We start from the raw sequence: 13,563 nt of genomic DNA, 5'->3' as shown, positions 1-13,563 counted from the left end.
GCTGCTTTTAAGAGGAAAAGGCTGGAAAGATGACACAGTACCTGAAATAAGAAACATTCTCTGCAACATAATCACCATATTTCTGTTGAGGAAGGGAGACTGCTGACCCCGAACACTGGTAAGCAGGCTATCAGAAGAGGCAACACAAGAGAAGTTTATGAGGAAAACCCTGCAAGTCCTCTGCCTCTTTGCAGGGAATGTTCAGCTGCTGCAACAGCAAGCAGGCAAAACCTGTGTGCATCCTAGAACCAAAGCTAAATATTAGCTACCTCAGGCCTCAAGGGACTTGCCAAGTATCAGGAAGACACTAGGTGCCTACACATGTTGCCTTTTTTTCTTTGGTGCTTTCCCTTTTTGTCCGAAGGGTTCCTTTTTGGACCTTTTTTGTGTGCTATGGACCTCTTTTTTGTTACCGGAGACAAAGTGATGCTAATGGGTAGTGTTGTGGTTTTGCATGCATGCCAAGTGGCTGTTAGTTCTGTGGGCCCTGTACAGAGTAGTCTTAAGCAATTCTGTGCTAGATCACATCTATTCCTGGTGTGTGGTAAAGGTTTTGCCTTTCTCAGATCACACGGAGAACATAGCTACTCAGCAAGTGGATTTTACACTGAGGGATGCTCTCTGGTAAAAACAGCTAGAGCCAAGCTTGTATACTGCCTGTGCAGCTGTACTCAGTCACTGTCACTGCACTCGCTCACTGTGAAGAGGAAAGAGGTTGTGTGCGTTTTGTCTTTGTGAGGGGGTGGAGGAATCCTCAGCTTTTTGCATTGACAAAACAAATTGTTAGGTTTCCACTGCAGTCTTCTGACCCTTTGTGTGTTCATGTCTGTTTGCCTGGAATATGTGGCTATTGCTGATGCTGATCAGTGTGAGCCCAAGCCTTGTAGCCTTCAGTGAGCCATTCCAGTGAAGCTGTAACTGTCAGTGAGCTTAGAAATGAGACTGGAACTACGGTGGGTAGTAGCTAGAAGACAGTAGAATTGGAGCTACTGCAGACGATAGCCTTCTAGGAAGAGGACTGTAAATGTTAAGGAACGTTACTGATGCGAGATGGAAAGAGCAGATAAAAGGAACCAGGAGGTTAAGTTTCCTTTTGTATTACAGTGCTAATTAGAATAATTGAAGAGCTACCTCCTGCTGTAGCTCCAGGCTAAAGCTGAGCTGCTGCAGGGTAGTCAGAATGTGGACTTGAGAGCAAGCTCCTTCAGAGAGAGGCTTGTGAATAGTGTGGTGAGCGGAATTAGTGCTGCCTTCTATTTCTGGATATTACCTATATCCGTTACCGCTTTGGAGCGCAAGGTCCGTCTATTCTGCAGAGAGTATCTGCTCCTCTCTGAATGGATGTGTGGTGAATTGAGCCACCTTGTGATTTTCTCTGTGGTAGCAAAGGATGCTCAGGTATTGTAGGCAAGGAGGGCTTAACTGTGCTGTTTAGCGCAGGGAAGTCTGCAGAACAAAATTGTGTTGCTGTGGCAGGGTGGTTGGAGCAGAATGACAGAGGCTGGATTCCTGGTGTTGGACAGGAATGCAGGTGGGGAAGCAGTGGCCCCTGGAGCCATCTAGAAAAAACAGCTGCCTTTCAGAGGTCAGTTACTGGTCTGCACAGGCATCCTGCTCGGTGGAGAATGGTTAAAAGACCTCCCTTTTCTGGGACACAGTGAAGACAAGGAGCTTACTTCACTGGAGGGTTCTGGCATTAGATAGTAGCCTGATGGTGCAGCAGTTTGCTGCTGACTTCTGCCCTGGCACCTGGCCGTGGGTTGCTCTGCTCATGCCTAGCTGTTTCCATGTGTTGTGCTGATAGGTGACTGACACCAAGTTTCCTTTCTCATGTTTCAGGAGCTGTTGGCCAGATGCTGCTGGATGCTGACAGGGGAAAGCTGATTCGGAGACAAGCGGCCAGAAATGTTTGGACACGTTGTCACTTTGGATCTGTAAGTCCTTGTTTGAGGGAAAGTTGCCTGGAGGCACTGTGAGTATTTAAGTGTCTCTGAAAATTCTCAGATCATGAGGGTAGGTTTCAAATCCTGGTATCTTTTCCAGGTAGGGGGGGATGAGATGGCAGGTAGTACAGTTGCTGGCTCTGGGGTAGGAAGCAGGACAGTCCTGTTTGAGCCTGAGGAACTGTGTGCTGAGAGACAGGGAGGCCTTTGGCATCTTCGTTCTGAGCACCTCTGCAATGGAAACATGTGTGGACCCATGGGTGCAGCTGTTCCTGGAAGCCTCTGCTTGTCAGCCAGCCCATATGGCTGGTGGTTTTGCCTTGATGCTGAACCAGCTCCTGCTGGGGGTTGGTGGAAAAGCAGATTCAAACTATGCTGGCCTGGTCCTTCCTGGAGGTGCACGTTGTCCCTCTCTCTCTCTTTCTCCCCCCGTACTTTACAGTTTGCCCCGCAGAGCAGTTACGCTGTTGTGAAGCTGTTTTTACCTGTGCTAGTCGAGACCTGACTATAGCATTGTAGTAAGGAAAGAGGCCAGACAGCTTGTTGGGGCAAGGCCAGCACTAGGGCACCTCTTCAGTTTGTTCTGGCAAAGCTTGAGTTTGCATGGTCCTGGTTGCCTGCCTGTTCCATTCACCTTCAGTCTGACTCTCCCCATGTGCGTACAACTGCTCCACACCCTGCACTCCTGTCCTGCCTCCCAGGGCTTGGTGCCATTGCCACGGAAAAAGCAGTACAGCAGCAGAAGTGCATCAAGGAAGGGAAGGCTCCACTGCAGTCTCTCTTGTGCCAGAGTGATGGCCACAGAGCTACAGTCTTACAGCTGGCTCCTAGATCAACCCAATTCTCTTCTTGTAGTGATGGGTACCCTGGGCTTTGAACAGAGAGGAAGGATGTTTTTGAACTTGTGTTGTATCCCTAGTTGGCTGGACGCTATTTTACAGAAGCCTGTTAGCAGCAAGGTAGAGTGTGGCATGCTGCTTGCTGGAAGTCAGAGAGTAGCTTGCCTTCCTCTCTTGTGGAGGTGTGGGTTATCACAGCTGTAGGCACAAGGATGTAATGTTTTGCCTCAGACGAGAGTCTGATAATTGCCAGCTTATTTGTAGGTGAGAAGCACTGACTTAAAAGGATGAGTGAGGTAATTGTTAGCATTACCAAGCTTCTGTACCAAAGGCTTCACAGTTAGCATCCCTCTGTAGTAGCGGGGAAGATTAGCTGGGAGGGCCCCATTTCACAGGAGGTTTGTTTAGTCCTTCCTGGAACCAAAGTTCCCTTGAAGCTATTGCTTCATGAATTTTGAGTTTGTGTGGTCCCAGTTGCCTGAATGCCTTGGACATGTCCTTGCCAGGTGCCTTTCCAGCTCTTGCTGGGTTATGTGGCCCAACTATCCTAAGCTAATTTCATTTACTTTCAGAAGATCTGATGTGGGTTGGGGCAGGTACCTGGAGTGAAATGACCATTCAATTGTTCTTGGTTATAAACATTCCCCATTCCTTACGTATTTATGGGGGTGAGATTTCAGACTGGCTGTTTTGATGGATGCTAAGCTATTTGTTTCTCTTCAGGGCATCTGAGTGAGTGTCCCTGCTTCATGAGGCTTTGAATTTGAGCCCAGGCTGGTAAGTGCTCAGGTCCTTGTGGGCTAGAGAAATGATTGTGATTTCAGCTTGGGATATCTCCATGTGCATCTCCTGTCCTTAGCCTGGCAGGAATTGGCAGAAGAGTCCCCTAGATCACCTGTTTGATGGTGGGCTGTTGACACACCTGGTTCTGGTCAGGATTTCAGCATTCCTCTTTGAAGAAGAGAAATGTCTTCCCAGCAAGTCAGACCCATCTGTTTTGCTTGGGGATGCAGCGGAATGTGCGTTCGGTATGCTGGATGTGATTTTTCTAAAGTATTAGAGATCTCTTCACCTACTTGAGTCTTTTTAGGAGAAGGGACCTTGAGGGAAAGACTGCAGCAAGGGGGGAGTTTCCAGCATTCTGATGGTGGAGATTTACAGGTTAGTCCTAGGAAGTTGTTCGTGCCTGTGGAAAGGCATGAGAAACTTTTTTGTGAGCTTGTGTTTTTAGCAGAGTGGAGGACAGCTTGCAAATGTTCCTGTGAAGTGTAAAGCCTGTTGTGGCTTGGAGCCACTCTGTGCTTGGTGCAGACACCTCACACTTGCCAGTCCTCCCAGAGGACTCAGTCTGAGTGTCAAGAAGATGCAGCTAGGCAAGAGTGGATAAGAATTGGAGAGAATTCTTGGGGCTCCATTTAGACACTTAACATGTAAAAACTCCACCGGCCAAAACACAAAGCAAGTGAAGTCTGCTAGGTCACTGGCCCAGTGGTATCCATTGACTGCCTTGAAGGTATGTGAATGGGAGTCAGATGGCCCTGCCTGTAGAAGAGGGGAGAGAGTGATCTGAGTTGAGGCAGATCCTGCACTTTGAAATGCTGCAGGTCAGGCGCTGAGGATTGCAGAGATGCTAGGCTTGATCAGTGTTAGGATCCAACAAGGGAAAGGGAAATGAGAAGTGGGCGGCTTACCCCAAGTATAGGGGGACTATGAACGATGCATATGTTGTCATCGGGGAAAGTCTGGTATCGGGCTCTGCAGGGACTGCTTGGTATCTCCAAGACTTCTTGTCTTATGTACAATGGGGTGGTTGAAATCCCGGCTACTTGGGGAGAAGTCTTCCTGCCCTCCACTGCAGTTCCAAAGTGGTGGAAAGGACGGAGATTCTTCCATGTGTACAAGATAGCTGCTTTCCTTCTACCCCGTTTTTTGCTCTTGTACTGCTACTGCTCCTGCATCAGTAAGAATCCTGCTCAGCACGGCTGGGGTAAAGGGACTAATCTGGTCTTTCTGCTAGCGGTACTGCTGCATGTTGCAAAATCTGGCCATAGGTACCAATGTCAATGGTATTGCTCCCTAATTTGATGCCACCTGTGACTTGGGGGTGGTCTTTATATTTTCTGACAGAGTGAGTGGTTGTAATGGTATGGTACCTCCTTCTGACAAGTCTTCTGTGGTCTGCTGCATTTGGGTTCCAGTGTAAGCCAAAAACTTCTGGGTTTGGGCTCTTTAATGGCTGGAGTCTCCTCCCACATAGTCCCTGCTGACAGTGACAGCACATGATCAATAACTCCTGCTCCAGCTGTCACTGCTGCCTGTAAGGCTTGCAGTTTCCATATTGGAAAAGGCCTTTCCTAAAGAGCCTAATCAATATGCTGCTGTGAGGTCTGTTCTCGTTTGCTATATATAATCCGGACACACACAAACTACGTGAGTGAGCATGTGTAGGGGGGGGAGAGGATGTGCCAGCCCTCTGCTCTCGCTGGCTGGGAGAAGGACACAGCTACCTCTTACTTTGCTCCCTCTCCTGCAGCTGCTGCTCAAGGCTTGTGGCCACATCCTTTCCCTACTCTGTTAGCACTCTGCATGGGGACCTGCTCTGAGACTCCAGGGGAGCCGAATTCCTGCTGGGTCGCTTCTAGGGTTCGATGGAGCACCTGTGACTCTCTCTTCTGTGCACTTTCTGCTGTTGGTAGGTAACCGCTTTCGGAGCCACGCAGGTGGGAGGATGTCGAGCACAGCTCCATCGAAGAAGCCTTACCGCAAGGCTCCGCCGCAGCATCGTGAGATCCGCCATGAGGTACCCATCATTCGTGATGACCAGGATGGAGTGATCTTGGCCGAGCAGAGTCAGGTAACGGCTTGCCGGGTGGCAAAGGGCTTAACACCATTGCACCAGCAAACAGGGTTTAGTTACACCGAGGCAGGCCAGCTCAAGCAGGCAGAGGGGTTTGAGGTTTGCAACCTGAACTTCTGCTCATCGTGGTCCCTGGAGTCCAGCAGTGAGAAGGAAGTGACAGGGTGCAGAGCAGAGTTGAACATCAAGAGCCAGACTGTCTCACCAGCACTTCCACGTGGTGGGAAGATGGGGCAGCGAAGTGGGAAGCGGTGCTCAAACCGCAGTCATGGGCACCTTGGCAAATTTGTGAGCCGTAGCATGGAGACAGTTGTGGTGTCTGGAGATGAAAGACACCATCCCACTTGCTCTTTCAAGAGCAGAAGCCTGGAACGCTCACTTATGTTTAAAGAACCTCCTGAAGTCCTGACACCGAGGAAGTTTCAGGTCTCCTCTACACACCTGCCTCTCAAAGGGATCCTGAAGCAGACCAACATGACAGGCCCGTGCCTTGAGAGCTTACGCAAGTCTCGCTCAGTAGAGACGCTTTCCCGTGGCCATGGCTCACGCAAGTACAGTGATCCTCAGCTCTGCCTCAGCCATAGAGAGAAGCACTCACTGGAGCACAGCAGCAGCAGTGCAGCTGACTCTATCAAGCGCAGGGAGAAGATCACAGAGGAAAAACTGCAGTTCTCCAAATTCCTGGACGAGATTACCCAGCGGGTGCTGAGTCCCATCCGCTTGCGCTCACTGGGAGGGACCAGAGGAGCAGAACAAGACCAGAACTCTCCCCTTTTCCCCAGAAGCTCCGTGACAGAAGGCCAAGGGGAAGGTCACCTGCAAGGGGTCAAAACCAAGCATGCAACTGAAAGATCCCCCTGCCCAAGCAGAAGAAAAGCAGAAAAGAAATGTGAGGGGCTGGGAATGGCTTCGTGCCAGAGAAAGTGTGCTGAGGAGGCTGAGAGAGCTTCCGGACTAAGAAAGAAACCCATCCTTGGGAGGAAGGACAGTAAGGAAAAACTCCTTTCCTTGGAGAGAAGGGTAGTAGATCTGTGTCAGTATGAGCTGCAGCAGCTGGCAGACCTGGGGCTAGCAGGGACATCCTCTGGGCAGCAGCACTCACTGTCTTCATGGAAAAGCAGTGCAGAGGGCATAAGGGATGAAAGCAGTCCCTGTTCACGGCTATTACAGCCACACCATCTGTGTGCTAAACTTGGGCAGAAGCGTGCAGTGGAGCCAAACTATTCAGAGGAAGGATCTTTCTCCACTCCAACACGCTGGAGTCGGGAGGAGGGGTCTACCCCATCTAGATCCTCCCCTTCCTTCAGCCTGGCACTAAACAAGGTAGGTGCCAGGGCCACTGGCTCACAGACAGGGGTCTCACAAAGGCCAAAGCCCCCACCTGGATCTCATCTAGTCTGTAATGCCAGTGGGGGAGAGTGAGAACAGGCCCCCAGACCTCATGTTGTGGGTGCTTAATCACCAGAAGCTGCTCTCTTGTGGGTGCCACTCATGGCTGTGCTCCAGGTTGGGTATATCTTCCTGGGAAGAACCAGCTTCCCTTTGGCCCCAGGAGTTAGGAAGGCAGGAGCTGGTGCTGTTCTCCCCACTGCAGGCTTCCCAGGTGTTTGCAGGTTGGAGGCCCTCCAGGCTGTGGGACAGCAGGTGTGTGCAGGAGGCAGGCAGCTCTCTTGTCAGGAGGTGTTGGGATGCTCCCGGTGCTTTTTGTGTGCTCTGTGCCTGCCTGTCTTGGGGTACTGGATCTTTGTATGATGGCTGTTTCAGATCTTTGTAAGCCTTCTTCTCTTTTCTCCAGCCTGCTTTGGGGCCATCGCCTCAATTTAATAGGAATTGCATTATCCCCTTTGCCTGGTCACTAGCATCTGCTGTGTGTGTATTTGTGAGGGTAGGGGATGCAGTTGCTAGATAATTCTGCATGAATTAACCAATTGCCACGTGGGGTCAGGATGTAAGAAAAGAATGGATTGATGCTTTGCCTTTAGGGACAGGAGGATATATGCAGGTGGTAAGGACCATTCTTTTAAAGTGTGAATTAATGAAGGAAGCAGCCCCATGATGTCTTAGGGCCAGGACTGGGGTGGTTTGCCTTCTGTAATATTGCTAGCAGCTCAACAACCTCATCCACAACTGTCTGTGGCATGGCTGCTCAGCCCAGAGCTGGCTGGACTTAATGGACAATCTAAAGTGTGGCAGCACTTTGGGTTTGTGCAGTGCTGTTGGTACCAAGCACCAAAAATAATCCATGGGCAGCTTGGACTTTGTAAGAATGGTCACAGTCTTGGGCTTTCACAGAAAATATGGTTGCTTCTAGTGCTAATTAAATCTCTCCCAGCTGTGCTGGCAGGCAGCAGCCATCTCGTGGGTTAACAGAGAGCGTAAAGGAATTGAGAATAGCTGAGTCGTGTGCTCTTGTCGCTGTGCTGTGTCTCTTTGTTCTGCAGGTCCCTGCTCCAGCCATTTCTGGGGATCTTGCCCAGAACATTAATTTCTTTTACAGGCTTTTCTGACCTTTGGTGTTTCTTCTGCTATCGCACAATAGTTACAGTGGCTGGTTTCAGCTCTGCAGAAAGAAACCTTTTTCACAGCACAATCTGGGTGATGTTAAACAGTAGACACGTTTTTCAGCTCCCAAATGATTCTCTCTCATTCTTTTTGTGGGGCTTCAAGGGTGTTGTGATTGCTGTGGTGACAATTTAATCCTCAGTGTATGCTGGCCTGTGAGATTCCTGCTGCCCACTAACTGTGGATGTGGAGGAAGCTGAAACAGCAGCTAAGGTGACGATGTTACAAGAAATGCTGAGATTGCACCATGGGAGAGTAAAGTTACCTAACTTGTGTGGTGGTTTCTAGTCTAGCTCTTCTACCCTGAACCATAACACACAGTCTGTCTTGGTATCAGATAGCTGAGCGGTGTGTACAGATCCTAGCAGCTCTAAGCGTGCCTAGCATGACCTGTCAGAGCAGGTGAGGAAGAGTCACAGGTAGGGTCTAGCAACCATGACTCTGCCCTTTAGGACAATGTGAGAGACCAACTCCTCCTCTGAAAGAATCTCACAGCTGTTTTCTTCCCTGTGCAGGAACCCTTGACGGATGCAGAAAGGATGAAGTAAGTGTCCTGCTCCCCCTCTATGCCTGTCATACTGCAACTGTGTGGGTGCTGATTCCTCACATCCTGCCTGTGCCACCTGCACAACGAAGCTGACTGGCCCTGTGGGCTCCTCTCAGATCTTCAATTTTCTTGGGGCCATGTGGGCAGAGCTTTAGTCTGTGCCTTACCAGCTCTGCCTTGCATGTCTCTCACCCTGGAGGGGGAGGGAACATAGACCCCCAGTGCAGGTGCAGGCAGAGGAGTTGGTGGGTGTGAAAGAAAGTAGGAGATGAAGCCTTTAATACAGGTGGAGAGAGGAGTGCCTTTTTTAATCCTTCTTCTTGTTGCCACTGTTTTTGGTGTAAGCCACCAGAAGCAGTATGCAGAGGCCTGCTGCTGACTGAGGGTGAGAACTGAGCCCTTTGCTGGTGGTGGTGTGGAGCACAGACAGCTGCTAGCACTGAGCTCCAAGCCATAGTGAGGAGAAAGCTTGCACTGCCAGAGAGAAGCTGTGCTTCTGGGTTTCTCTGAGCAACTGAGCACGAAGGAATGAAAAACAACAGGAAATCCTTCTGACCACCAGGCATGTCCTGGCTGGGGAGGAATGGAGCAGTTTGCATTGGAATGGGGTTGACTGGCAGCTGTGATCACATCTGTAAATGCACCCCACCACCTCTGCTTCTGGGCTTAAGGCTGTATGGAGTCCTCTTTCCACCATGTATTAAAGATGTGAGGGCTTTTGAACAGGGAGGAGAAAATGATTTTACTCTTTTTACCTTCAACTCTTCTAACCTGGACTGGGATAAATTATTGAGAGGGTTTCATTCACCAGTGAGGGACACTGGAGCTGCGCAGCTCATCTGGCTAGTGGGCTTTATCCAAGCACTGTAACCCGAGAAGGAGCTGGGAGCCATGGCTGGCCAGCTGGCATGTGCTTCTTTGCCCCTGCTCCAAGAGAGTTTGAATCTCCCTCTCCTGACAGAGATGCACCTCTTTCTGCGTGTGCTGGAGTCTCCTGCCAGTTCAGTTCCTGACTTCCTGGGGCCCTTGTGTGGGGTCTTGGGCCCTAGAGCAGGGCAGCGGGGTGGGGGTGCTGGTGTGGAGTGCCCCTTGTGCACTCAGTGGTACCTTGTTCCTGCGTGCCCCAGGCTGCTGCAGCATGAGAATGAGGAGCTGCGCCGACGGCTGACATATGTGACTAACAAAATGGAGGCGATGGAGAGGGAGCTGGAGTCGGGTCAGGACTACCTGGAGATGGAGCTGGGCCAGAACCGTGAGGAGCTGGAGAAATTCAAGGACAAATTCCGTAGGTATGAAAAAGAAAACAAGAGAGGGGTAGAGTTAGAGAGATCCCTCTCACCAAGGACTCCCCTAGCTGGCACGAGCAGGCTGGGCCCTGTTGTGTAAATCAAAGGCACACTGCATCCTCAGAAAGGTGCACCCCTAGACTGTAGGGGAGTTAAAAGGCTCTGTAGCCATTACTTTCTCCAGGGTACAGTGTAGGAATGCTGCCGGCACGAGGGGCTGACAGCAACAGGGAATTCTTCATCTATTGGATGTAAGGCAGGATCCAGCTTGGATGCTTACCCCACATGTACAAAAGGAGCCACTGATGGCTGCAAGAAAATACATCACCACTTTACCTGAAAAGTACCTCAGTTAAAAATCAATGCCAGTCGCTGGTCACATGCTTATGCATGACATAGCTCAGAAGAGTCCTTCAAAGTCATTCACACCCTCCCCTGCAAGATCCTTTCACCTAGCCAACCTCATCTTGCCTCCAGTAACTTGGGGTCTGAAGGCCATTATGTCGCAGAGGTGAGGCATAGTTAATATGCCTGGTTGTCTTAGTACTGTGAACACCGATCTTTCTGGAGTTGTGGAGTTGGTGGTTTGCTTGGCAGCTATGAAGGGGACTTGAGTAGGTGTCTGAGATCCATTCCCATGTATATCTTGTTTCTGTAGGTTGCAGAACAGCTACACTGCTTCCCAGAGAACCAACCAAGACCTGGAGGAAAAGCTGCATGCCCTGGTAAGTGCCCTGTTAAGACACTGCTGAGAGGAGGTGGAAGAGACCTGTGTGCTAAGAGCAGATGGGAGAAGGGGTCCTGGCTTTACCCAGCAGATGTGGCAGTGGGTGAGGGGTGAGATTCTGGCCATGACCATCTACTCCCCATTCTGGCTGGTGTTGTGAACTGGTTTCTTGATTTACTGAGCCCCTACTTGGTCATGCATGTGAGCTTTTGTTCCCCACAACATAATTGCATGGTATTCCGTCATGTTGCTTCAGTCCCTCTCAAAAAGCCAGGGATGTGTCAGCCAGTCTTGGGGTGGTCATCCTGGGAGGACGGGGGCAGTCAGAGCAGAGCCAATGTGCGTGTATGTCTGTTATGTGCATTCATAACACTCATGGCTGTTTCTTTTCTCTCCCTCCCCTCTCTCTCTCTCTTTCTCCTCCCCACGCTGCTGCTGGCACACGCTGGGTGCACTCACCTCTCAGGCCTCTCTCAGCCAAAGCTGGATTTTTGCAGTTGCGTCTTTTCGTTTGTGTGTTTTTTCTTTTTCCTCTTTACATGTCTCAGCCTGTTGGCTTCATTGTCAGTCCCACATACACCATCCCGGATGGAGGGGCCCCAGCTCTCGTCCAGCCAAGGGCTCACCTGGTATCCAGCAGCTGCCCGCAGATGCAGCAGGTCCTAGCTTGCAGTGCTCCATCTTAAGAGCGTTTGACTCTAAGCCAGCTGGAGCATGGCGTGCTGGGAAGTGGTGCCCATAAGCTGTGGCACTGCACAAGATGTGGATGGCTGTGAGCCTCGTTTGCTCCCTTTCCTTACCCTTCTGGGCTGTGAGCAGGCAAGTCAAACAGCTGAGATGCTGATTGCCTCCATGTAGCCCAGGATGAGATTTTTTTTTTTCAAGTTCTAGCACTTGAATTTCTTCGGTTAATATTCATTGTGCTGGTGCCTGAAGAGACTGCATATGGGGGAAGCATTGCCCTCCCCTACCCCCTTGTGTATCACTGTGCTGTACCCCCGACGCACAGCTGGGCCCTGGTGGTCACCGCCTCAGAGCAGCCTGGGGAAGTGTTGGAGGAACTTCTTCAGAAGAGGATGGCTTGGTTGTTCTGAGCTGTTGCCTCTCTGCTGTTACATCTGGGTCTGTATCAGCCCTGTGCCTGAACTGTTAGGGAGTGTAAAGAGGCAAGATTGCCTGCTTTAGGGAAGGTATTACCTGAGCTCCAGATGAAGCTGCACAGGTCCTTTTTCTTACTAGAATAAGGCTTGAGCTCTTTCAAGATGGTGCCCTCTTCCTGCCAAACAAACCTTTTGTCCATTCAGCATTGACTGCTGGATCTTTATGGGCAGTATTCTCGTTCTGTTGCCCCAGAGAAGAGGGCTAGGTATCACAAGCTCAGAGGTTTTTGCTGCTGGTGGCAGGATGGGATTGACTGCTCGAAATCACTAGCTTTCCACCAGGCACCGTGTGAACCAGGGCAGAGAGGAAACATGGTTGTGCTGCAAGAAGAGATACTGCATTAAGGAGGTTCAAACTCAACCTGTTGTCTCTGTAACTAGCAGAGTGGCTGGCTCCATTTGGCCTTTGGAGTCCCTCCCTTTGTGAAGAGCCAGGCTGTCCCCCTTGTCTGTCTGTCTGGAAGTTTTTGTATCCCAGCTGAACATGTCATTGTGCTATGCTTGGGCTGAGGTGGGTGGTGAAGCCAGGTTCTTCTGTGCTGGGGAGATTTACACCTGGTGTTCTTGCATCCCAGATTAAAAAGGCAGAGATGGACCGCAAGACGCTGGACTGGGAGATTGTAGAGCTCACTAATAAATTGCTTGATGCCAAAACCACCATCAATAAGCTGGAGGAACTCAATGTAAGTGTCAGTCTGCAAATGGCTGTGGAAGTGTGTGAGGTGTGGGCTTTTCCTCTTGTTCAAAGTCATTAGTGTAAAGGAACATGTGAATTACTTCAGTGTGTATGAAAGTGTGGGAGCTGCACACAACAGTAGGGACAGACAAACAGAAAAGGGTCTGAGGGGTTGAGCAAGGAAGAACTGATCTTCAGGTTTGATGTATTTGTTCTTTTGAGTTTAGGGTTTGACCTGAGTCCAGGCTGTACCAACAGAGGGGTCATTTACTCTAGAGCTGGGAGGGAGCTGATGCCTTTTCTACACCATTAATATAGAAGTTCCTGGATCTGGTGCTTGTTTCTGTTAACTGCTCTCAACTCGCTCCAGTCTGTCTGTCTGCAAGACACCTGACATCAGGCAGTGTCTTCAGGCATGGCTGAGAGCTCTGGGATGGGATAGCAAATCTGGTGGGACTTCTGGAGATTATTAAAATCCCCAGAGGGAGAGGGGGTTGATACACTGACAGAGTATATGCCTGGAGCAAGGGCTGGAGTTGAAGGGGACACCTTGGCTGAGTTGTAAGAAAATACACAGGGGTGTGGAGAGGAGGGAATGGCAGGTGCCCTTGTGAGCAATTCATCAGATGCCTCCTCCTGCTTCTGTTCAAGCAGCAGCTGGTCAGGTGGTGCCTTTTCGGGTAAGAGATCAGGCCAGTCTGACACTTGCACACCTGTGTCCTTTCTTGCAGGAACGCTATCGACAGGACTGTAACCTTGCAGTACAGCTGCTCAAGTGTAACAAATCCCACTTCAGGAACCACAAGTTTGCTGATGTGAGTAGCAGTCCTGCTGAGGTGGGGAAGAAGGGCTCATAGTCTCTGCCTGCATCTTGCTTTCTCCAGCTTTCTCTGCAGGGCTGTTGGCCTCTCATCCTTCAGCCTCAGATAGAGGTGGGGGGGGGGCTCCTGTTCCACCTCCACCTGA

General features: G+C 50.4%; 1 protein-coding gene across 1 annotated transcript in view; it reads left to right on the top strand.

The window, feature by feature from the left end:
- TJAP1 (tight junction associated protein 1) overlaps positions 1-13,563 on the top strand; it is a 39,809-nt gene that overhangs the window by 20,375 nt on the left and 5,871 nt on the right. Inside the window, exons 2-9 of the mRNA XM_009283771.2 lie at positions 1,840-1,934; positions 3,506-3,559; positions 5,479-5,636; positions 8,717-8,745; positions 9,876-10,037; positions 10,693-10,759; positions 12,497-12,604; positions 13,329-13,412. Coding sequence (XP_009282046.1) covers positions 5,511-5,636; positions 8,717-8,745; positions 9,876-10,037; positions 10,693-10,759; positions 12,497-12,604; positions 13,329-13,412 — 576 coding nt within the window. The 5' untranslated portion in view covers positions 1,840-1,934; positions 3,506-3,559; positions 5,479-5,510. The remainder of the gene's footprint in view (positions 1-1,839; positions 1,935-3,505; positions 3,560-5,478; positions 5,637-8,716; positions 8,746-9,875; positions 10,038-10,692; positions 10,760-12,496; positions 12,605-13,328; positions 13,413-13,563) is intronic.

Source organism: Aptenodytes forsteri, unplaced genomic scaffold, assembly GCF_000699145.1.
Source record: "Aptenodytes forsteri isolate BGI_AS27 unplaced genomic scaffold, ASM69914v1 Scaffold309, whole genome shotgun sequence".
NCBI classification, from domain to species: Eukaryota; Metazoa; Chordata; class Aves; order Sphenisciformes; family Spheniscidae; genus Aptenodytes; species Aptenodytes forsteri.
The sequence above is the reverse complement of the archived record's forward strand: the minus strand, read 5'-3'. Positions and strand labels throughout refer to the sequence as shown.